This window comes from Urtica dioica, chromosome 2, assembly GCF_054948205.1.
Source record: "Urtica dioica subsp. dioica isolate 48M chromosome 2, U.dioica_male_clone48M_v1_H2, whole genome shotgun sequence".
In the NCBI taxonomy this organism is placed as follows: Eukaryota; Viridiplantae; Streptophyta; class Magnoliopsida; order Rosales; family Urticaceae; genus Urtica; species Urtica dioica.
Window position 1 is genome coordinate 30,726,403 of NC_142757.1, and position 23,522 is coordinate 30,749,924.

Below are 23,522 nucleotides of genomic sequence, written 5' to 3' on the forward strand. Positions count from 1 at the left end.
TCTGTGGCTGGGACATGGTTTACGCACAGAGTTTTGCGAGCGATCTGTTCCCTGACAAAATAAAGATCAAGCTCTATGTGTTTCGTTCTTGCGTGCAGCACCGGATTGGCGGAGAGTGAGACTGTCCCCAGATTGTCACACCAAATCACTGGAGTTTTTGGTTGTTTGATTCTGAGTTCCTGAAGTAGTGACTTGAGCCAGAGTAACTCAGCGGTTGTAGAGGCTAGAGCTCTATATTCTGATTATGTGGAGGATCGGGACACGGTGCTTTGTTTCTTTGACGACCAAGCGACTAAATTGCCTCCAAAGTATATGCACAGCCCTGTTGTGGACTTCATGTCATCAATGTCTGTTGCCCAATCAGCATCGGAGAAGCCAACCAAGTTGAGCGCATTTGACAGAGACATGTGAAGACCGTGACTAAGGGTGCCTTTCAGATATCGAAGAACACGCTTGAGGGCCTTCCAATGTCGATCCAAGGGGCAGTGCATAAACTGGCTGAGCTTGTTAACGCTGTAGGAGATCTCTGGCCGCGTGATGTTGGCGTATTGCAAGGCTCCGACGATGCTACGATATTTGGTGCCCTCCTCAATAGGATCACCATCGTAGGCCGAGAGCCGAAGATTCGAGATCATTGGAGTAGGTGAGGCAGCAGCACCGTCCATGCCAACACGCCTGAGAAGATCCGAGATGTAGGCCGACTGACTAAGATGAAGTCCGGTGGTTGTAGGAGTGACCTCGACACCAAGAAAGTAGTGAAGGGGACCAAGGTCTTTAAGAGCAAATTGTTGATGAAGAAGACCGGTGAGAGAGTTGATTTCCGAGGAGGAACTCCCAACAACGATAATATCGTCTACGTACACCAATAAGAACACCGTGGAGTTGTTGGTAAAGCGAAGGAACAACGAGTTGTCAGCTCGAGAGTTGACGAAGCCGGCGTGAAGAAGCCAAAGTCGGAGTTTTTCAAACCATGCCCTTGGGGCTTGCTTCAATCCGTAAAGAGCTTTATGCAAGCGACACACATGAGCTGGTTTGGATGGGTCTTCAAAGCCGGGAGGTTGCGCCATATATACTTCTTCATCAATGGTGCCGTTGAGAAAGGCATTGTTGACGTCGAGTTGTCGAGTGGGCCAACCAAAGGAGAGAGCAATCGTGAGGACGATACGGATCGTAGTTTGCTTGACAACGGGCGAGAAAGTCTCGGTGAAATCAAGACCAGCGACTTGATTAAAGCCTTTAGCGACGAGGCGGGCTTTGAGTCGTGATACAATCCCATCAACGCGTTTCTTGACGCGGTACACCCATTTAGAGCCGATGATGCGACGATTGGTTGGTGCTTCGACAAGAGACCAGGTTTGATTGCGATGAAGAGCATGAATCTCTTCATTCATTGCTGCTGCCCAGCCGAAAGATTGAGCAGCCTCAGAGAGAGACTCCGGTTCACGGGGTTCGGTAAGTGACGAATGAGCAGCGAAGACCTTAGGTTTGAAAACCCCAGCCTTAGAGCGAGTCGTCATGCAGTGGGTGTTTCCAGGATGCTCGGTGAGTGAGAGCTCCTTAGTCTGTTCCTGAACACAAGGAGAAGAAGCAACGATGTCATCTTGGACATCGGGATTAGTAGATGGTGAAGCAAAATCTTGGGAAGGAATAGGAGTGGTATCCTCAGCGGTTTGCTCATGGATAGTCAAGGATTGATTGGTGGCGGAAGATGGTTGTGTGGGCGGTTGGATCACAACTAAAGAGGGTGGGGGAAAGAAGTTTGTGACATGATGACTATTGAGATCCGTTGGGGAGTTGGCAAAAGGAAAGGTGTTTTCATCAAAGGAGACATCCCGAGAGATGAAGAGGCGATTTTGGGAATCAATACACTTGTATCCTTTGTGTTGGTTGCTATAGCCGATGAAAGTGCAAGGTTTGGACCTAAATTGTAGCTTGTGAGTGTTGTAGGGTCGAGTGTGAGGATAGCTAGCGCAACCAAAGACCTTTAGAAAAGAGTAATTGGGTGTTACCTTGTGAAGGATCTCGAGGGGGGTCTTGTGCTTGAGAGTCTTTGACGGGAGTCTGTCGATTAGAAAGACTCTTGAGGTGAAGGCATCTTCCCAAAATCGAAGTGGGAGATTGGATTGGGCAAGGAGTGTAAGGCTGGATTCAACAATGTGACGGTGTTTACGCTCAGCGGTGCCGTTTTGCTCAGGTGTGTGGGGACAGGAAAGCCTATGAAGGATTCCGTGTTTGGAGAAAAAGGGTTGTAGTGACCGGTACTCCCCTCCCCAATCACTTTGGATCATTTTGATGGTTGTATTAAATTGGTTTTCAATCATTTTTTTGAAGTAAACGAAAGTGTCAAAGACTTCAGATTTAGTTTTTAGTAGGTAAATCCATGTGTATTTTGAGTGAGCATCAATGAAGTTTACATAGTATCTGAAACCGCTTCGAGAAATGACCGGAGAGGGCCCCCACAAATCAGAATGAATCAAGGCAAAAGGCTCATTGTAAACAGTAGTAGATGAAGAAAAAGGTTGTTTGTGACTCTTTCCCAAGTGACAAGCTTGACAAAAATGGAAGGTACTTTTCATTTCTTTGAGCAAATTACAACTTTGAAGAATTTGTTGCACAACTATACTTGATGGGTGTCCAAGGCGTCGGTGCCAAATGTCCATTGAAGATTGGGCATTGGCTTCGAACGCCTCTTTTGGAAGAGCTGGACTAGAGACACTAGATAAACATAGACCAGTGTTTTTGATTGAAGGTAAAGGCTGATTGAGACTAGTTCGAAGTGATTTGGTGTGTGGCGAAGCTTGAGGATCATGATGAGTGTTGAGATGGAAACGGTAGAGACCCCGATCAAGACTCCCTCGCAGTAGCACCTCCCCCGTGGCCTGGTCCTTTACAAGACAAAAATTTGGGTGAAATTCAAAATAAACGTGATTGTCAAGAGCAAATTGTGAAACACTTAGGAGGTTTTTTGTGATATGAGGTACATGGAGCAGATTTGAGAGTAAAAAGGTGGTAGAGTTTTTTTAGGAAACTATAGATGAGCCAACATGAGAGATACGCAAACCTGCACCATTTCCGACAAGAAGTTTGCTGCCACCATTATACTCCGAGCCAAGGTTGAGGTTGCTGAGGTCATTCGTCACGTAGTTGGTGGCTCCAGAGTCTGGGAACCAGCTTGAGTTGTCGGTGGAGTCGTTTGAAGTAGAGATGTTGGTCGAGAAGGCAGAGGAGTTGTTGTTGTTGTATCCACCATCGGGGCCTGCCTGACGTGATGACGCTGGTGACGAGCCGGAAAAGAATGAGTCAAACCTGTAGAAGCACAGTTGAACGGTGTGGCCCATTTTTCCACATAGTTGGCACTGGACACGGCTGTTGTTGTTCCAGCCTCTGCCTCCACGCCCTCGTCCACGGTGATTGCCTCTGCCTGACGGTTGAGGGTTGCTTGGTGGTCCTTGCTGGAAGGAGGTCTTTCTTGGAGGCTGGTGAGGTGACTGGGAAGCGAACTGAGCAGATGGAGCCACTATATCTCCGGCAGGGTCGAGCCTCGTTTCAAAGCTCAGAAGGAGTGCTGCAACATCCTTCAGAAGAAAGGGCTCCGTCTTCGAGGTGATAGGAACAACCACTGGATCGTACTCATGTCCAAGCCCGGAGAGGATGTGGAGGATCTGGTCGTCTTCGCTGAGCTTGTGACCTGCGGAGGCAAGAACATCGGCGTACGCCTTCATCTTGGTGAGATATTCCCTCATGGTTAGACTCCCTTTCTTGAGAGTTTGGAGTTGGAGCTTGTACTGCATGATTCTGGCACGAGATTGGGAGGCAAACGACTTTTCTAGTGAATCCCAGATTTCACTGGCCGTTTCAAAGCCCACCATGTTGACAAGCACCGACTCCGACATGGAAGCCAACAGCCAAGAGGCAAGAAGTTGGTCCTGTCTGACCCAGGTGGTGTATTCACCATTGGGTTGGCCTTGAATGGCACGCCCGGTGACTGGATTTGATGCTTCAAAGAACTCCGTTGGTTTTGGTATTTTTCCAAACAGAAAGCCTTCAAGGCCATAGCCCCTGACATTGGAGAGAACTTGTTGCCTCCACACCAAATAGTTTGTGTCTGAGAGTCTAATGGTGAGAGATTGGTTGGAGGGATTTATGAAGTAGGATTGAGGTGTTTGTGGGATGGAGGTTTGACCTTCGGTCTGAGAGCTTTGCTCTAGGGGAGTGGGTAGGTTTGTCATTCCTGGTATTGCTCTGATACCATAAAGAAAAACTAGACAGAGTATTTTTGAATAAAAGAAGCAACAACTATTATTGTATTCGTTGATGATTTTAAAGGCACGCAGGCCTCCAAGCTTTATACAGAGAGTGATGTATGAAAGGATAAGAATGCAAGCTGTCAAGACAGCCTGGCAGGGATATTCCCGTTGTGATACCAATCCTTGTCAAGTCTCAGTCACCAATAGGAGAGCTACTGTTTGTACGAGAAGAGGAGAGGCTGACACGTGTGGAGTGGTCCAAGCCAAGCTGAGCGGGAAAAGCTTACTTTGGAGAAAGAGGAGCGGGAGAATGGATAAGGATTAAAACGACAGTGTCAAGTTTGATCTTTTGGTTTCACTGTCGTTTTATATCACTTAATAATTGGTTTAAGAGGAAATGATGGCAAAAATCCCTCAAGTTTTAGGAAACAGCTAATATAATCCATATTTTTTATTTTGAACGGTAAAGTCTCTAATCTTGAAAATTACACATTCCGTTGGTCCCTACTGCTATATAACGTTAAATTGTTAACAGAATCAATATTTAAACGTTTATTTTGTAAAATAAATCAAAAATAAATCATTAAAACATTTAAAAAAGGTCCACCACTGCCATATTCTGTGGTGGGTTTAAAGCGTGTGATGGGGTTGAGCAAGCTCTCCCGAGTCGCCGACGTCTTTGCGAAGCGGCTCCAAGACCCGCAACGACTCGCCGACGAGACCTGCTCGGCGCTCCACCACGGGTTCAGGCCGGCCGGCGTGGCCGTCGTTCTCCAGTGCGAGCACCTCCAATTCCCGAGCCTCCATTCGCCGACCCTCGTTCCGACCTCGAAAGGACGGGTTAAGTCCGTGGTCTGCTCCGGCTCGTGGGTCTTCGAGGACGGAGGCTCCGCGGCCTGGGCAGAGTTCTTGAGCCTGCTTAAGTTCCTAGGGAGCATGGTGGACCGGGATCGCGATCGGAGCCGGCCTTGGTGCTCGTTCCGGGTCCTCGGCGGTGGGTCCTCGAAGATCGAACCGGCGATGGACGCGGCCGTGGCTTCGATCATTGGGTCGCTCGAGGAAGACCCGACGAGGAAAGAGCTCGCGTGCACGCCTGCGCGGTTCGTCGGGTGGCTTGGAAACTTCCGGAACGTCGAGATGGAGACGAAGCTCGCGAACGGGTTCGGCGGCGGAGAGAAGCGGATCGAGTCGGAGCTGAACTTTCCATTTTGGTCTCAGTGTGAACGCCACTTGCTTCCGTTCCACGGCGTTGTTCACATCGGCTACATGTGCGACGGCGAAAGCGAAGCGGTCCCAATCCGGGTCGGACCTCTTGTCTCCAGTCGATAGTCCATTATTTTTTATTTATTTTACAAAAAAAAATGTTTAAATGTGAATTCTGTTAACAATTTAACAAAATATAGCAGTAGTGACTAACGGAATGTGTAATTTTCAAGATTAGAGACTTTTACCGTTCAAAATAAATAATAAAGATTATGTTAGTTGTTTCCTAAAACTTAAGTGATTTTTGGCGTCATTTTCTCTTGGTTTAATATTTAACTTTTGTTGGTGCTTGAACAGGTGATTCATATATGGATATGTTTTCTAACACTCTGGTTTTGTGATTCAGTACACCAATTACCAAAAAATGATTGGCGAGGTTGAGAGGACTTGCGATCTTTACATGTTAATCACCCAGTCATGCTACTGTCAAAATTTTATGTGCACAAACTCGGAATAATAGATAAGGTCATTACGACTTAAGAAGTTAAAAGGCAAGCGAAAATACTTTGTGACTCAAATTTTTTTCCTTGTATTGTTTTCCCTCTTGCAAAGCACCATATACTTTGGGACCATATTATGTGCCATGCTGATTAGGTCATCGTTTCTCTTACTCTAGTAGATGACTGTACTAGGCAGTGTTGGATATTCATATTGAAACATAAATGTGATGCGAATGCTATTATACGTTGTTGCCACGATTTTTAATTACTTTTCTACTCAGATCAAGCACTTTGGATATAATTGTTAGCTTTAATCTAGATTATTATGATATTTTGTTTAAAAAAAAATTGTAAACGTATGATTTGCTTAGTGAATGCGTATAGTGGAGTTAGTCAAACCTAAAGATAGGAGTTAGTTGTTGTACGTGTTAGTGTGGTATCTGTTAGTGGTTAGGGATATCGTGGGTTAATTAGTGGATAACGTACATATTTTATTTCCTATATATATGTAACGCATTTTGCTATTTCATTAACTTTTAGGAAAATGAATTGAATCACAATTCTTCCAGACTTTGTTTTTTGTCTCTCCATTATTTTTCTTTCTTCTATATTTTGATGTTTATATTGGGACCATATCCAACAAGTGGTATCAGAGCGCCAGAATGCCGAAGCAAATGCCGTCGCCGAGCCGGGTCGTCGCAGATGTAGCGATGCAAAAGGACGGGAGAGAGCAAGTCATGACGCTTTAATATCCGTTGCTAACACGGAGCAACTACGGTGCATGGTCGATCAAGATGCGGGTCAACTTGCAAGCTCAAGGTGTGTGGAATGCTATCGAGATAGAAATCCTCGATGTCCGGGATCGTGAATTCTGGCTCGGGCGACGCTGGCTCGTCGATGATCGGCTCGCAGCATCTCGGCCGGCCTCGATGTCCGGGATCGTGAATTTTGGGAACTCAATACGAGTAGTGATTTATTTTACCTAGATAGTATGTTATATTTTTATGTTATTAGCGTTGCGAACGTTATTTATTTTAGTATTGTATTTTAGTTTATTAGTATGAGACATATTATAAGTATAATTATGAATTCATCATATGAATGAAATATATATTATTTTGGTTTATAAGATTTTATTTGTGTAATTATTTTTACATTCAAAACATTTAAATATTAGCGACAAAAAAATTGGTAGAAAAAAGATTACTCGGAAAAATGGCGGGAAAAAATGGCGGGAAAAAGTGGCTGGAAAAATAGGTTTCCCGGCAAAATATAGTGGCCGAAATCAGCCGCGACAATAGCCACGACTAGTCGCGGCTGATTTTAGCCACGAAAAGTCGTGGCTGTTGATCAACAGCAACGGGGCAACATCCACGACTTTTGTCGTGGCTGTTGTCGCGGCTGTAGTACCAACAGCCACGACTTTCATAGCAACAGCCACGACTTTTGTCGCGGCTGTTGCCAGTTTTTGTTGTAGTGATGAAGAATAAGTTGACGAACAAACAGATAGATTGGCTATCGCCGCAATCTATCAAGGAGTCCCGGAAGATTTACTCCTAACGTTGGCGGAGAAGGACTCGGCCAAGGAAGCGTGGGAGATGCTCAAGACGATGCACATGGGCGCGGAGCGCGTCAAGGAGGCGAAGGTGCAAACCTTGAAGAGTGAATTCGAGGTGCTTCGCATGAAAAATGGCGAGTCGGTGGATGACTTTGCCATGAAGTTGACGGCGATTGTCAACGGCATCCGAGCATTGGGCGACAAAGTAGAAGAAGTCTACGTTGTCAAGAAGTTTCTCCGGGCCGTCCCACCAAAGTTTTTGCAGATCGTGACGTCGATCGAGCAATTTGGAGATCTCAAGACCATGACGATGGAGGAGATGATTGGTCGTCTCAAGGTTCACGAAGAGAGACTTCGTAGCTACGAAGAGAAGGAAGAGAACGGTTTGCTTCTCACACGCTCGGAGTGGGTGTCACGGACGAAGAAGAACGGTGGAAATAGCGGTGATAGCCATGGCCGAGGTCGCGATAAAAGCAAAGTCAAGTGCTACAATTGCGATGTGTACGGTCACTACGCGTCGGAGTGCCAAAATTCCCGCCGTAATCGAGAGGAAGCCAACCTCATTTGCAATGCCGACAAAGAACTAGCACTTTTGTGATCTACGTGGGATAAAGTCGTCGCGGAACATGGAACTAGATGAGTATGAAAATCTAGATTAGGGGGGAAATTGTTAGCTTTAATCTAGATTATTATGATATTTTGTTTAAAAAAAAATTGTAGACGTTATGATTTGCTTAATGAATGCGTATAGTGGATAGTCAAACGTAAAAGTAGGAGTTAGTTGTTGTACGTGTTAGTGTGGTATCTGTTAGTGGTTAGCGATATCGTGGGTTAATTAGTGGATAACGTACATATTTTATTTCCTATATATATGTAACGCATTTTGCTATTTCATTAACTTTTAGGAAAATGAATTGAATCACAATTTTTTCAGACTTTGTTTTTTTCTCTCCATTATTTTTATTTCTTCTATATTTTGATGTTTATATAGGGACCATATCCAACAATAATAATGCTAAGAAATTGGTGTTTATAATTTTTTATTCTTAAAAAAATGGAATTATACACCACACATTCCATTTTTTTTTAATGGAATTCCACCTGTTCACACACAACAATTGGATTCTATTGTGGAAAGAAACATTATCATCTTTTGAATGTTTCTCGGGACTTTACTTTCTGTCTAAGCTTCCTATCATGTTTAGGTCAGATTGCATGCTCACTGCTTGCTTGCTCATAAATATATATTTTTTCCTCTCTGAGTTTAATAATAATGTTTAAAGAGTGTATGTTTATTTGGCCTTGCTTCAACATTGAAGGCACACCAAACTCAGCTTCAACCAAGGGCAAGAAATTCTGTGGCACATTGCCGATCTATCGGTACTGCGTATGAAATGGTATACGTTGTATGACCTCGATACAAGATAATTTTGTGCATCTCGTGATATGGTTTTACACTAGAACATTTTTCCATTTTCATGAAATCTCTTTTCATAATCATACCAATGATCATTTCCCTGACCTAGTTCTTCCTAGTACCTTTCCAATACATGTGTCTTGTCCAAAATATCCAAGTACCTTTCCAACTGCTTCCCCATCATTTGAAGCAGCAAAAACATCGTGTCAAGATGTTAGTTCCCCTTCATGTCCGGATACAACAAACTTTTCAAGCACCCTAACTAATTCTATTGGCAATGCTGAGAACTAACCAGTTCATTTTGAACTAAGTAGTTAATAGCATATTTGACTTCATAGACATATGGCCACACAAAATTATTTCAAAGATTATCAGTGTGGCCTTATGAAGTGTTGACAAAACATTCTATCTAAACATCATATGCAAATGAGCTTAATTATGGTCCTTTGTCTACCTCACATCTTGCATTTGTTGCATTTGTTCTTACAGTAAATACACATGCAAACTCACATTTTTATCATCAAGATGCAAAACAAGAAAATTGGAGCCAAGCCATGCAAGCTGAAATATATGGAATGGACGACAATCACAAAAGAAAGCAATAGAGTATCGACGAATTTACACTAACAAGTTCAATGCAGATGACTCACTATCTAGGTATAAAGTAAGGTTTGTTACTAAATGATACAACCCGAAGGAAGGAATGGACTTCATTGACAATTCTTCACAAGTGGCCGAACTGGTCACAATCAAATTATTACTTCCACTTCATGCTTAGGAACAATGACAGTTAGCACAATTGGATATTAACAATGTCTATTTTAATGGGGATTTATTTTGGGAAATGTATATGGAGTTACACTAGGATTAAACGTTGGCAAAGAGAACACTACTACAAATTAACATATTGGGTGCGGAAGGGTATTAGGTGCGACATGTCGCACCTAAGCTAACATTAGGTGCGACATGTCGCACCAGATAGTCCTCCAAAAGACTAAAAACTTCGCTGATGTTTAGTGATATTCGGTGCGACTTTGTCGCACCTGATATCACTCTGTCGCACCTGATGATATTGGGTGCGACATTTGTCACACCTAATACCTTTAGGTGCAACACATGTCGCACCTAATCGGTTTAAAATTTAAAACAATTAGAAATCCCCTCCCCCCCCCCGAATATTTTTGGTTCTGTAATTTCACATTAGGTGCGACATTGTCGCACCCAATATGAGTATTAGGTGCGACAGTGTCGCACCTAATAGTTTTAGGGTATTTTAAATACTCGAGCGTCTTCTTCCTCGCCCAAACCGCCTCTCTCTCTCTCTCCGACGCTCGTTCTTCTTCCTCCGCCGTGACCTCCCCCGCCAACGTGACCCCTTCCTCGTCCTCCTCCAAGGTACGTCTCTCTCTCTCTCTCTCTCTCTCTCTCTCTCTCTCTCTCTCTCCCCCCATCTTTCTCTCAATCACTCATATCTCTCTCTATTTCCGACCAGCCCGCCGTCCCGCCGCCGTGACCAGTCCACCGCCCCTGCCCCACGTCCAGCCCCGCCGCCCCAGTACGTCTCTCTCTCTCTCTCTCTCTCTCTCTCTCTCTCTCTCTCTCTCTCTCTCTCTCTCTCTCTCTTTCTCTCTCTCACCTTTATCGCCATCTCACTCAGTCTCTTTGCAGGTTCGTCCCGCTCCCAACGAAAAGCCCCGCTAGTCGACACCGCCGCTGCCCCCACCGTCGCAACCCGTGCCCGACCCCAATCAGCGAGGCTGCCCCCACCGCCGCTGCCCGTCCTCGGCCCAGCCCCGACACCGTGTTACCTCGCCATTAAAGGTTAGTGATAATATTTATATAATTGTTATTTAGATTGAAATGAAAATTGAAATTGAAATGGATATATGTTTAAATTAGAATATTGAGTTAAATGGTTGAAATTAAAATGAATAAATGTTGAAATTGGAATGATGAGTTAAATTGTTATATGTTGAAATTAGAAAGTTGAATTGGAATATTGAAATGGATATTCGTCTGTTAATTAGTTAATTAGTATCATATGTAGTTAGATTAATTAGTAATATATTTTAAAATGATTAGTAACATGTTACATTTAATGTAATTATTGAAAATTTATTGCGACCGAGCCACAGAGGCTCGGTTTAGTATTTAGTATGTTAATAGGATAGACCTGGTTGGTTATATATTTATTTTTTTAAAATTGTAGATTTTGGTTCGTCAATATTTTAGGGGGAACTCTGCCGAATTTTCGGTAGAATAATAAATATATGTAATATAACGAATTCTAACCATTTTTTCAAATTAATACATATTTTTCACAATTTCTCTTTCACTCTCACTAATTCGCTCTCGAATCTTTCAAATGTTAACGAGTCACTCTCAATTTCCTAACAATTCATCACTCTCAATTTCATAACAATTCACTTTAAATTTCAAATATTCACTCTTAATTTTACCTCTCAATGTCAAAAATTCACTCTTACAAAATGAATTCTAACGATTCATTTTTATCTCCCAATTTTCCATCTCATTCAGAAGAATTTCAAATCCAAGTAGGGACTGGATTACCGGGAACAATCGGTTGAGTTTGCAATATAAAACAGGGGTTAACGAGTTTATCCGCGTTGCAAGCAAACTCCCGAACGAAAACGGTCATTATCGTTGTCCTTGTAAGTCTTGCAATAACGTGAGATGTCTGGATATCGGAGTCATAAAGAATCACCTTTTGAAAAAGGGGTTTACCCCGGGATACACCGAATGGTATCATCACGGTGAACGTCATGTGCTTACCCAAGTAGAAGATGCCAGCGAGACTAACCAAAGAGGAGTCGGTGGATTGCACGATGCTCTCCATGATATAATGGATCACGAGGACTTCGACGATTTTACGGATCCGACTCCGAGTGAAGTGCGTGCAGATGAGCAAGTGAAAGATTTGTTCGTCGAGTTGGAAGCAGAATTGTACCCTGGGTGCAAAGAGTTTTCGTCTTTGTCGTTCTTGGTTTCGTTGATGCACATCAAAGTCACGAACCATTGGACGAACAAGTCGTTTATAGAATTGTTGCAGCTCTTGAGGAAGTCTTACCCAATTGGTAACTGAATTCCGGAAAAACACTACGAGGCAAAGGCGAAGCTGAAGCGTTTCGGCATGGGATACGATATGATCGACGCGTGCATCAACGATTGTGTGTTATTTCGAAAAGATCTTGAGAAAGCTGAAGTGTGCCCAATTTGCAATGAGAGCAGATGGAAGCCAACCGGGAAGAATGTATCACAAAAGATATTACGATACTTTCCCTTGAAAGATCGATTGAAGCGATTGTATGCTTCTCGACGCACGTCGCTTGAGATGCAGTGGCACGAACGAGATCGCGTCAAAGAAGAAGGCGTTTTGCGACATCCTGCGGATGGTTCGATGTGGAAGAATCTAGATGAGAGATACCCAAATTTCGCTACAGAGCCTCGTAACGTACGTCTGGGACTAGCTTCTGACCGGTTCAACCCGTTTGGGGAAATGAGTCTAGCGTATAGTATGTGGCCCGTGGTACTAACTGCGTACAACTTGCCACCTTGGTTGTGCATGAAAAAAGAGTACTTGATGCTGACGCTTTTGATACCTTGACCGAGCTCACCTGGAAAAGACATGGACGTGTTTTTAGAACCACTAGTTGAAGAGCTGAAAGAATTGTGGGATACTGGATTCCAAGTGCGAGACGGGGCGAGCGATGAAGTGTTTCGGTTGCGTGCCGCGCTTCTATGGACGATAAACGACTTTCCGGCTCGATCGTATTTGTTGGGATGGAGTGGCCAAGGGTATCTTGCTTGCCCCACGTGCAACATTGAGACGCCATCTATGAAAATTAGAAACAGGATTGTCTACTATGACCATCGTCGATTCTTGCCTACGCCTCAGCGATTGAGGAAAAGCACTGATCACTACGTAAATCATCACGAGAAGCGCCTGAAACCTGTCAAGTTGACTACGCAAGACATACTCGATCAGTTGACTAGTGTTTCTTCCACGACAACCGGCAAAAATATCGGTAAACGAAAACGTGCTGAGTGCGAATTGAATTGGACCAAAAAGAGCATCTTTTATAAGTTGTCTTACTGGTCAGAATTATAGTTGAAGCACAACCTGGACGTCATGCATATAGAGAAGAACGTGTGCGAGAATCTTCTCGGGACGATGCTCAGCTTGGAAACGAAGAACTACGATACGGAGAAGTCGAGATTTGACTTGATGGACTTGAAAATCAAGTCTTCTCTGCACTTGAGATAACAAAGGAATGAGTGGTACAAACCGCCAGCAGCGTACACGTTAACGCTCGAGCAGAGACACCGGTTTACCGAGTTCCTCCAATCTGTTAAATTCCCAAACGGGCTCGCTGGAAAGCTCACAGGTTTGAAGTCGCACGATTGTCACGTGATCATGCAGAGGCTGTTAGCTGATGGTATTCGCCCTTTTGTGCCAAAACCGATACAAGAGACGATCTCCGAGCTCTGCAACTTTTTCAAGTTGATCAGTTCTAGAACCCTGAGAGTGGACGATCTCGAAAAAGTGCAAGATTCAATCATTGAGATATTGTGTAAGCTTGAGATGATATTTCCGCCAGCTTTTTTCACGATCATGGTTCACGTGGCAATTCATCTACCAGATGAAGCGTTGTGTGGCGGTCTGGTGCATATGCGATGGATGTACCCAATTGAGAGATACCTTGAAACGTTAAAACAATTTGTCAGAAATAGAGCTAGACCCGAAGGCTCTATTGCGGAAGCGTACGTTGTAGAAGAGGCATTGACATTTGTTGCAAGGTATCTCGAAGAAAAGAAAACTGTCAATGAAGTTCAAGTGCGGGAACTTAGTGTTTTCCGGTCTGAAAACTGTGTGCCTTACGGGATGATGAAGCCGATAGTTTTAGACGACGACCAAAAAGAGAAGGTGGAGTGGTACATTTTTACCAATTGTCCAGAAATCGATCCGTATTTGATGTAAGGGAATCTTTCATTTAAATATGTACATTATCTAGCTCATTGATTTACATCTAATTACGTAATGTTAACAGTGAGCATTTGGAACTTATACAAAATAACTCTGAAGCGGGAACTGCAGATTCTAATCTCGAAGCAATGCACAGAAAAGAATTCAAAATTTGGTTTGCGAAAAAGGTAAACTGAAAGGATCATTTGCTAAAAGCATACTAAAATTGCTAATGACATCATCTTAATTTGCATATTCCAGATTTATGACATGAAAGTTAGTGGTTCCGACGTGTCTGAAGAACTTTACGCATTGTCTACGGGATCTATGCAAATTGTTCATCAGTATCCGAGTTGCTTTGTGAATGGCGTGAAGTTCATCACTCGTCATCGTGATAACCAACGAGTCACCCAGAATAGCGGTGTTTGTGTGCCCGTGAACGACTTCAACTTTTACGATCGAATGGAAGACGTAATCGTGCTGAACTATACACATAACTGTCGTGTCATACTATTCAAATGCATATGGTATGGTGACAAGTACAATGTAGGACGTATAGAGCACGTTGATAAGACCACCGGAGCAACGAGTTCGTATACCGCCAAAGAGTGGTTTACAGAAGAGCCGTTTATACTCGCGACTCAAGCGAAGCAAGTGTTTTACATCCAAGATCTCGTTAAGGGTCGTGAATGGGAAATCGTTCAGGAATGCAATCAACGTGGGATATGGGACGTTCCTGAAGTTGATCCGACCACTTCAGCATGGATTCCATTGACAATAGAATTGTCAAATATCGACCGTCTTAATCATCGACACGAAACCGCTACGGCCGAGCTTGTTACTGTCGTTGAAGATGATGAAGAAGTGGATGAAGAAGATAAGGCGCATTCCGTTTTTGAGGGAGACGATGTTGATGTCGATACTAACATTACATCGAGTGAAAACGATGAATGACTAACACCATGTAATAACCATAGTCGTCGAATACTAATTAAATAGTAAAAATACTAACTACAATTCATTTTGCATGATGTCTACTTCAGGTCAGGACCCATCAGGAGGAGAGCGGGGACCAACGACTGGCCTCGTTTCTGCGAGAGCTGGTGTTGGAACCCCTGGAGCGAACACAGTTCGCTACGATCAGATTGCGCATGCGTTCTACCAAGACGTCAGGGAGCAAAATCCGTTGATCGGGACGTTCCAAAACCGATTAGGAAACCTGATCAAGAGTACCATTCTAGCCGACCTCCCAGACTGGAATCATGTGCCTGCGCAGAGTGTGGCGGCTCTTATGACTTCGATTCATAACGAGTATTGCTTCGTTTATGAACATCCCGACAGTGGCGAGCTTATGCCTGCAGATCCTATTCGCGACGAGATTGATATGGCTATCATTCGCGATGCAAAGAGGATGCGACGTGGCCAGAAGTCGAGGTTGTCGCAGCTCTTCTTCAAGACATTTTGCGGGAGTAAGGATCTCGCTAAAAACGAAACTCCCGAAGGCTATAACCAGGAAGCCTGGTTGAAAGCAATACAGACGTTTGACTCGCCGGAGCATAAGGTATGAGTTGAACTTCCGATGGTTATTTGAAATTCTTAAAATTGAACTTAACTAATTTATGTCTCGCAGGCGAAGTCTGTCCGCAACCGGGAAAATTCGAAGATAAAGAAGACGAAGGCGAGACAAGGGTCGCTTACTTTTTTTGGTCATCGCTCGAGGAACGTAAGTCTCTTAATATTAATATGCAATATATATGTGATTCATATTTTAATGTTGAAAAATTACAGCGAATGGAAGATGGGAGTATAGGCTCGGCTTTAGCGATATTGTCAGAAAAACACCATGACGCTAAAGGATCGTGGACGACGGACTTCGCGAAATCGCAATACGTAAATTAATTTTTTATTTACTATATTTAATTACTTTATTTCTTCTTATCTGATAAGTTTTTTGTGGTTTTTTTAATGATCAAATCACCGCCCAAACGATAGATATTTTGCGGCAAGCGGCGGAGCAAAACACCGTGATCTCCCAAGAAAATGCGGAGATGTACGCGATGCGCGATGTTTTGGGAGTACGCAGAGACTGGGAAGTCGGTTTAGGGCCTTCGATCCCAAGGTCATCGTTGGGTGTTGACCAAACGCTAGATAGAGGCTCGTCAAGTTCGTCATCTCAGACCGATCCATTGGTTGCCGAGATGCGAGCTCAGATGGATGCCCAACAAGCCGAGCTGCAGGAGATGCGACAACAAATCGCCTTCCTCAGTCGGAAGCACAACCAGCCTCCCACGACTCCCCAACCTTCGCATGCACTGCAACCAGGTAGGACTGATCAGCAGACGCCAGGTTCCACGCCGGGTTCTACGCCTGGTTTTATGGATTTATTGCGAGACCGTCCTTACGGAAGCGGCGGAGCGAGCGGCAGCGCGTCAGGCAGCGGTGGACAAGGACGCGGAAGCGGTTCCCGAAGTTCTGGCAACTTATTCGGTAGAGGGAATTCTACTATCGATAAGTTTTATAGGAAAATAAATTAGGAATTTATTTTTTCGCTTTTTTAGAATGAATTTGTATTTTTAATTAAGAATTCTATTTTCATAATATTATTTCTAATTAATTTAGAATTTTGTTAATTAATTTTTATTTAATTCTAAATGAATTTTGATTTAATTTTCTAATTCTGTAATTTTTTTTAATTAAAAAAACATATTCGGTGCGACATTGTCGCACCGAATATAATGGCGGGAACGCCATTAATTTACCCCCCAATTTTATTAAATTTTGCAGAAAAAAACTTGGGCATTTGGTGCGACATGTCGCACCTGAAAGTGTCGCACCTAAAGGTATACTTATTAGGTGCGACATGTCGCACCTAATGCCTTTAGCGACCGGTTTTTCGGTGCGACTCTGTCGCACCTAAAGTCGCACCTAATAAACTTTTAGGTGCGACATATGAAGTATTCGGTGCGACAATCGTCGCACCGGATGACGTTTTTTGTCCTAGTGGAAGAGAATTAATGGGGAATTATCTTCCCTTCTCTTTGCTTTTAGGGAAGAGAAATTTATCTTCTCCTTAAATGGGGAAAGAGAATTCTCTTCTCCTTGCAATAAAGAGAAGAACAGAGAAGTCAAAAAAGTGTTCTTGTTGACCGTTGGAGATCCAATGGCTCAGATTTTTTTATTGTTGGAGCCCAAAAGTTACCGTTTTTTGACTGTTAGACCCCTCATAAAATAAAATAAAAAATAATTGTTTAAAAATCCCCTCATTTTTTTCTCTATAAATACACCCTTATTCTCACATCTTTTTTCCACAAATCACTCTCAAACCCTCTCATTCTTCTAAATCTCTCTAAAAAAATTTCAATTCATTTCACCACAAGATTCATTATATAGTTATAAATTTTATCATATAGTAATAATGTTATTATATACTTCAATGTCTCATAAATCGCCTACATAGCCGACGAGCACAAGATACATTTCGCGAAATTGAAATCATTGATGATTTTGATACTCGATTCTCAAACATAAACCTTACCAACCTTTAGTATTTTATTTGTAATTTCCTATTAATTTTGCTTTTCATTATTTTATTTTTTGCTTTTTAATAACTTGTGTAACCATCGTATTCCTCCGCCACAAACGAGGGGTCATTAATAAAATTACGTGGTACCGACCACGTTTCCTTAAAAAAAAATATTACCACACAATTAAATAGAATAACACACTTATATGTCATGAAACAATTACACACACACAAGTAAATGATTTTGCATTTCAATCCCTTCAATTTAAAACACTACAAATAAAATAAGATTAAAGAATATTAAATTTAAATAAAAAATATATATTTAATTTATTTTTTAGGGGAAGAGAATTCTCCTTTAAGATAAATCTCTTACAAAAGGGAAGAGAAATTATTTTCTCTTACTATAGAGAATTCTCCACCAAAGGAGAAGATAACAACTCTTCCTTCCTTTTGGTCCCGTTTAACTAGGATATGTGCCTTAGGCGGAGTTCTAAAACTCTAAAGGAAAACTCGTTTGTAAGCTAAATTAGTCTATTTATAAGCTTAAACATGCATCGGGATAGTGGAATTTGAAGCTCACTAAATTTATAGCGGGCGTTTTCAGGTTTCATGGAATCCAAGTCAAATTATTCCTTGTTCACTCAAGTATAAATTAATATGATTGCTATTCTACTTTCTGTGGTCAACTCTTATTGGACTATTTGTATTTCTATCAAGTTTAGTTATGAATAGTATTATCAGGAGTTATCGACTTTTTAAATATTTTTTATTTTTATTATTAAGTTTATTTATGAATAGTATTCCAAGTTGTTATCAACTTTCTTCGTTCATTTAGAAAAATCAATTCATTTTTTATCAATTTAAAAAAAAAAAAAAAATTCTTCTTCTACCTTCCAAAGGTCTGGTCGTAATAGAAACGGCTTTGTTCTTAGTATACTTTTTGTGATCACAAATAATGACAAATAAAAGAAATTTCGATAACGAATGCAATGACAGATAATGGAATTTTGATCACGTATGTCTCCATAACATTGGAGTAATATTCGTAAAAGAATTATGAAATGAAAACGAAAGGGCATATTGAATGTGATCAATTCGAATAAATGGAGTTTTTGTGACCAATTTTTGGCACTCTCGATATTGAGAATGAATTTCGGTTTATTCTTTTTATTATTATTATTATATATATATTACAATTATAAAAAAAAATGTTGTTTTCTCTGCCTAAATTCTCTTCTTTTACATTTATGGTTTTGCTCTGAGCCTCTGATACTCGACGTGTGTGTCAATTCATGTTCCTTTACGCTACGCTGGATAATTCAACTAAAAATTTCAACGAGAATATCTTTATTTATTTATTATTGGAATAAGAAAATTCCAAATTAAAATTATCGATCTACTTTGGAATCCACATGTAACTATTAATGAGAGAGTAAGAAATTGAAGTAATAATAAATTGAGTGTGGCCCTACACGGCGTGTTGAACACCTTATTCCCATAAGTATCCCCACACCCTAACCCTCCCCGTCCCGCTTCCTCATTTTCAGTTTTCTCACTGAGACTCACTACACAACACAAGTACACAACACACTCTGCTCTGTTCTCTCTCTCTCTAATCATGGACCTAGTTCTCCCGCTTCACCTCCGTTTCCTCCTTGTGTCTATGCTGCTCTCCTCCGCCACCGCCAGAATCCCCGGCGTCTACACCGGCGGCGGGTGGGAGTCCGCCCACGCCACCTTCTACGGCGGGAGCGACGCCTCCGGCACCATGGGTACGTAGGAAAGCAAGCAAGCAAGCAAGCCTTTCTTTTTGTAATATTTAAAACTGTGATTAAACATACATAGGCGGTGCTTGCGGGTACGGGAACCTGTACAGCCAGGGGTACGGCGTGGAGACGGCGGCGCTGAGCACGGCTTTGTTCGAGGAGGGGCTGATGTGCGGGGCATGCTTCGAGATAAAGTGCGCGGACGACCCGAGGTGGTGCCACCCGGGAAGCCCCTCCATCTTCATCACAGCCACCAACTTCTGCCCTCCGAATTTCGCCCTCCCCAACGACGACGGCGGCTGGTGCAACCCTCCCCGGCCCCACTTCGACCTCGCCATGCCCATGTTCCTCAAGATCGCCGAGTACCGCGCCGGCATCGTCCCCGTCTCCTTCAGAAGGTACAATGTCTTGTCTCTTTTTTGTTTTCCAAATTCGCACTCCTGATTTTGTTACCCGATGCGTGAAGGGTGGCGTGCCGCAAGCAGGGGGGGATACGGTTCAGCATAAACGGGTTCCGGTACTTCAACCTGGTGCTGCTGACCAACGTGGCGGGGGCGGGGAACGTGGTGGAGGTGAGCATAAAGGGGAGCCAGACTGGGTGGATGAAGATGAGCAGGAACTGGGGACAGAACTGGCAGTCTAACGTACTTCTCGTCGGCCAAGCCCTCTCTTTCCGAGTGCGGGCCAGCGACCGCCGCTCCTCCACCTCCCACAACATCGCTCCCCCCAACTGGTCCTTCTCCCAAACCTACGTCGGAAAGAATTTCCGCGTCTAGCCAAAAATCTCTCTCCTTGTTTCCGATTCATTGTGTGTGTTTTGTTTACTTATCACTTGTCACCCATTGGCTCCTTCAATTTACTAAAACCTCCCATGCTGTCTTTGAGTGTGTGTTTTGTTACTGGGCGGCTGAAGCGGCTGCAAAACAGGCAAAAACCGTGTAGCCCGCAGCTTTTTCCCTCTTATCTTTTATTAATCTTATTATATACATAGAGCAGGAAAGAGGACGCATTTATAAATCTTGTTGGTGTTTAGTTATATTTAGCTGTGTTGTTCTCGCTTGCATTGTGAGACGTTCATGGAACATGAATGAGGCAACTTCTGATTCATTTGCTTTGCCATAATGTGGTCGGTTGTTTTTTTTTTTTTTTTTTTTTTATTTACATATATATAATTATATATAAATAATGTACAAGGTAGTGATGCTGTAATAACACAGCGTTATTGCCTCGGTTATTTTTGTGGATTAGTGGGCCACAGAGTTTAAATACTCCGCAGATAGCTTTTTAATTTTTTTTTTCCTTCTTTTACTTACACCTTAGAAAAATATCATTTCTTTCCATTAAAACCTTAAATGCAACATGTAGAATAAATGACGTAAAACTATAACCATACCATTCAAATATAGCAAATCGACTAGTGTCTAATAAAAGTCGAGTACTGCAAAAATGTATTTATGTGCGCTTATGAGATCAAAAGCGCGTTTTACTGCTTGGAATCGGTATATTTTTTTATTTATATGTCAATGTGACCCGAAAGTCAACATCAAAGTAATGTTTTCTTCATTTTGCAATCATAAATAGCATGAAAGGATCAGCTTTCATTAAATGTTTTATTGCTTGTATTAAGGACATTTATTTTTGTGCCGTTTGAATCAAAAGCAATAGTTGTAGCAATAACTATGTTATTTTTGCTCTCAATTAATCCGAGGTTTTGGACAAAAAGGAATTGATAGAATACCATTTCCATTAGTGTGTCTTCCGTGACTTAAAAAAATGGTATTTCAGTTAGATAATTTTTTTGCCTTTTGAACGTTAACAGAAATAATATTACCGTTAGGCATAATGGAAATAGAAATTTTCGATAATGATAAAGCAAAATGTGTTTGGGCTTTTGATTTGATTGAAGGATTCATATTTAAAAAAAAAAAATTAAAAAAATCAAAGAATGAAAAGTGTCAGAAGTCACCTGATCCACTCTCACTTTCGTCAGGTATCGGAAATCACCTTGTCAATATCCGTGACTCATGGAATCGGCACTTCTGTAAAGCGCAAATGATGACACGAAATCGATATTGTTGTTAGATACCGTTCCGGACTTCCAAGATGAGAACGTATGCAAGTGCTATAAATGTTTAATACTGTTTTTTTTTTTTAGTATTTTTTGCGTTCACACATATACTGAGATCTATCTTCCAATTTAGGAGTGGATGGTTTACGAGACCTGAATTTGCTCTCTTGTCTATAAATCCTTATTAGTTGAATTAAGGTAATAGTATCTGCTTTCTTAAAATTATGTTCAGATAAAAAAAATAAAAACAACCATTGGTTCGAAGAAGATAACACAAGTAATTGTCGGCAGATGGTTCAGAGAAGCATGTGGTGCTTCACTGGCACTGACTTGCCTATTTAATTCTCTCTCTCTATCCCTATTTTTTAAATAATTTTTTCCTATTATTCAAGGGGAAAAAACTAATGTATTTGCTCATGTGTTTTCTCAAGGTTTTAAAATGGAGAAAAGTCCATACAATATTACCTACTCTGTTACAATAATTTAAGGGATGTCATCTACTCTTTTATATTTAAAATTAATAATAATAAGTTCAGTTAAATGTTAATACCTAGTTCTATTATGCTTAGGGTAATTAACACGCAAAAGTGAATAAAAATATTTATTAAGGGATAATTTGTTTTAATATCTATTTTTCATATCGTTTTACTATTACCTCGCAAAAAGAATATCAATGTGGAATAATGGATACTTTACTTAATAAAATAAATTAAACATAAAGGTTCTTTAACAGTAAAATAGAAAACTAATTGTATGACTTTGATCAAGTCTAAAATGCAGGTAGGAATATAGAATTTCAATATAACTCAAGGGATATCGAGTGTTTTCTCATAAAAATAAAAAAATAGTAAAAATTAGACTTAAAATTAATGCAATTATGTTTACAACTTGCATCTACATATATATATATATATATATATATATATATATATATATATATATATATGAAAATTGTATCATTTTAATTTACCAAAACTTCAACACTGAAAGTGAGTTTTTGTCATTTTAAATAGAGAAAAGAACATCGAACTATCAAAATACTCATAGCACCGAAATATCAGCTTAGAATGCTTTTTCCCAAATTTGTTCAAAATTGAAATTATATACCATTTGGTCCGAAACCCACATTCTCTCTTCTTTCATTTTTCTTCATTCTACTCTTCTTCATTTAATGACGGGAAAATATTAAGAGTATCTCTCGTGTTTAATCAAAATGCGAGATTTATCCCTTCGATTTCTAGAAATATCAGACATATCCCTTTAGTTTAATATAAATGACATATACCTCCCCTTAAAAAATATTATATTACATATATCACCATTTTCGTTTATTTTTTACAAAAAAAATAATTTGAACTCCCCAAAATACCCTTAATGAAATAATTTTTTATTTTCTATTTTATATACAAAAAAAAATTAAATTAAAAAATTTCTTTATGAAAAGTTAAGGATTTTTTTTATATAGAGAGATTTTGATTTTTTTTTAATAAAATAGTAAATAAATATTTAATCTATTAAGGGTATTTTTGGGAGTTCAAATTATTTTTTTGTAAAAAATAAACGAAAATGGTGATATTTGTAATATAACATTTTTAAGGGAAATATATGTCACTTATATTAAACTGAAGAGATGTATCTGATATTTTTAGAAATCGAATGGATAAATCTCGCATTTCGATTAAACACGAGGGATACTACTGATATATTCCCTTTAATGACACAATAATAAAAATTCTTTCTATTTAAATTTTGACTAGACAATTAGTGAAATGACTTAGTTATATTGGGGTTATAAATTTTCATTAATAAAGTTAAAGCATGCAATTTCTTTATATTCATTTGTGTTTAGATAGGGAAACTTGAAAAACCAAAATTAATATTATCACATTTGAAAACCAAGCTCTATGCTGAACATTTTAGATAAATCAAGCTTTTAAATAGGTAAAACGTCGAAAATACCATTGTTAAAAAATTTCGAAACGATTAAAAAATGAAAGTAGAAACTTTGGAATCACTAGAAAAATGAAGGCAAAATCTTCGACGATATAAAAATGAAGGCATAAACTTCGAGGATATAAAAATGAAGACAAAAATTTTGAAGTTATATTATTCTTATACTAGTGATTTCGAAGTTTTTTATCTTTATCTTTTTAATCGTTTCAAAGGTTTTGTCTTCATTTTTCGAGTGATTTCGAAGTTTTTGACTTCATTTTTATAGTGATTTCAAGATTTCTTTATAAAATTATTTGTGTC

The 23,522-nt window shown here is 40.7% G+C and overlaps 2 protein-coding genes, 1 non-coding gene and 1 pseudogene across 3 annotated transcripts; 3 read left to right on the forward strand and 1 right to left on the reverse strand.

Moving 5' to 3' along the window:
- Positions 1–3,544: 3,544 nt before the first annotated feature.
- On the reverse strand, positions 3,545–3,683 carry LOC149404318 (small nucleolar RNA Z247). The gene has a single exon (XR_016295942.1). It is a non-coding gene; the product is annotated as a small nucleolar RNA Z247 (small nucleolar RNA).
- A 1,206-nt stretch (positions 3,684–4,889) lies between these two features.
- On the forward strand, positions 4,890–5,576 carry LOC149404319 (GTP cyclohydrolase 1 pseudogene; annotated as a pseudogene).
- Positions 5,577–6,612: 1,036 nt separating this feature from the next.
- LOC149404320 (uncharacterized) lies at positions 6,613–8,106 on the forward strand. The gene is made up of 3 exons (XM_089607485.1): positions 6,613–6,684; positions 6,794–6,881; positions 7,457–8,106. Exons 1-3 carry the CDS (start codon positions 6,613–6,615, stop codon positions 8,104–8,106), a joined length of 810 nt encoding a protein of 269 aa, XP_089463611.1.
- A 10,866-nt stretch (positions 8,107–18,972) lies between these two features.
- Positions 18,973–20,025, forward strand: LOC149404321 (expansin-A6-like). Its single transcript, XM_089602973.1, has 3 exons — positions 18,973–19,207; positions 19,281–19,599; positions 19,668–20,025. Exons 1-3 carry the CDS (start codon positions 19,054–19,056, stop codon positions 19,975–19,977), a joined length of 783 nt encoding a protein of 260 aa, XP_089459099.1. The 5' UTR covers positions 18,973–19,053; the 3' UTR covers positions 19,978–20,025.
- The last annotated feature ends 3,497 nt before the right edge of the window (positions 20,026–23,522 follow it).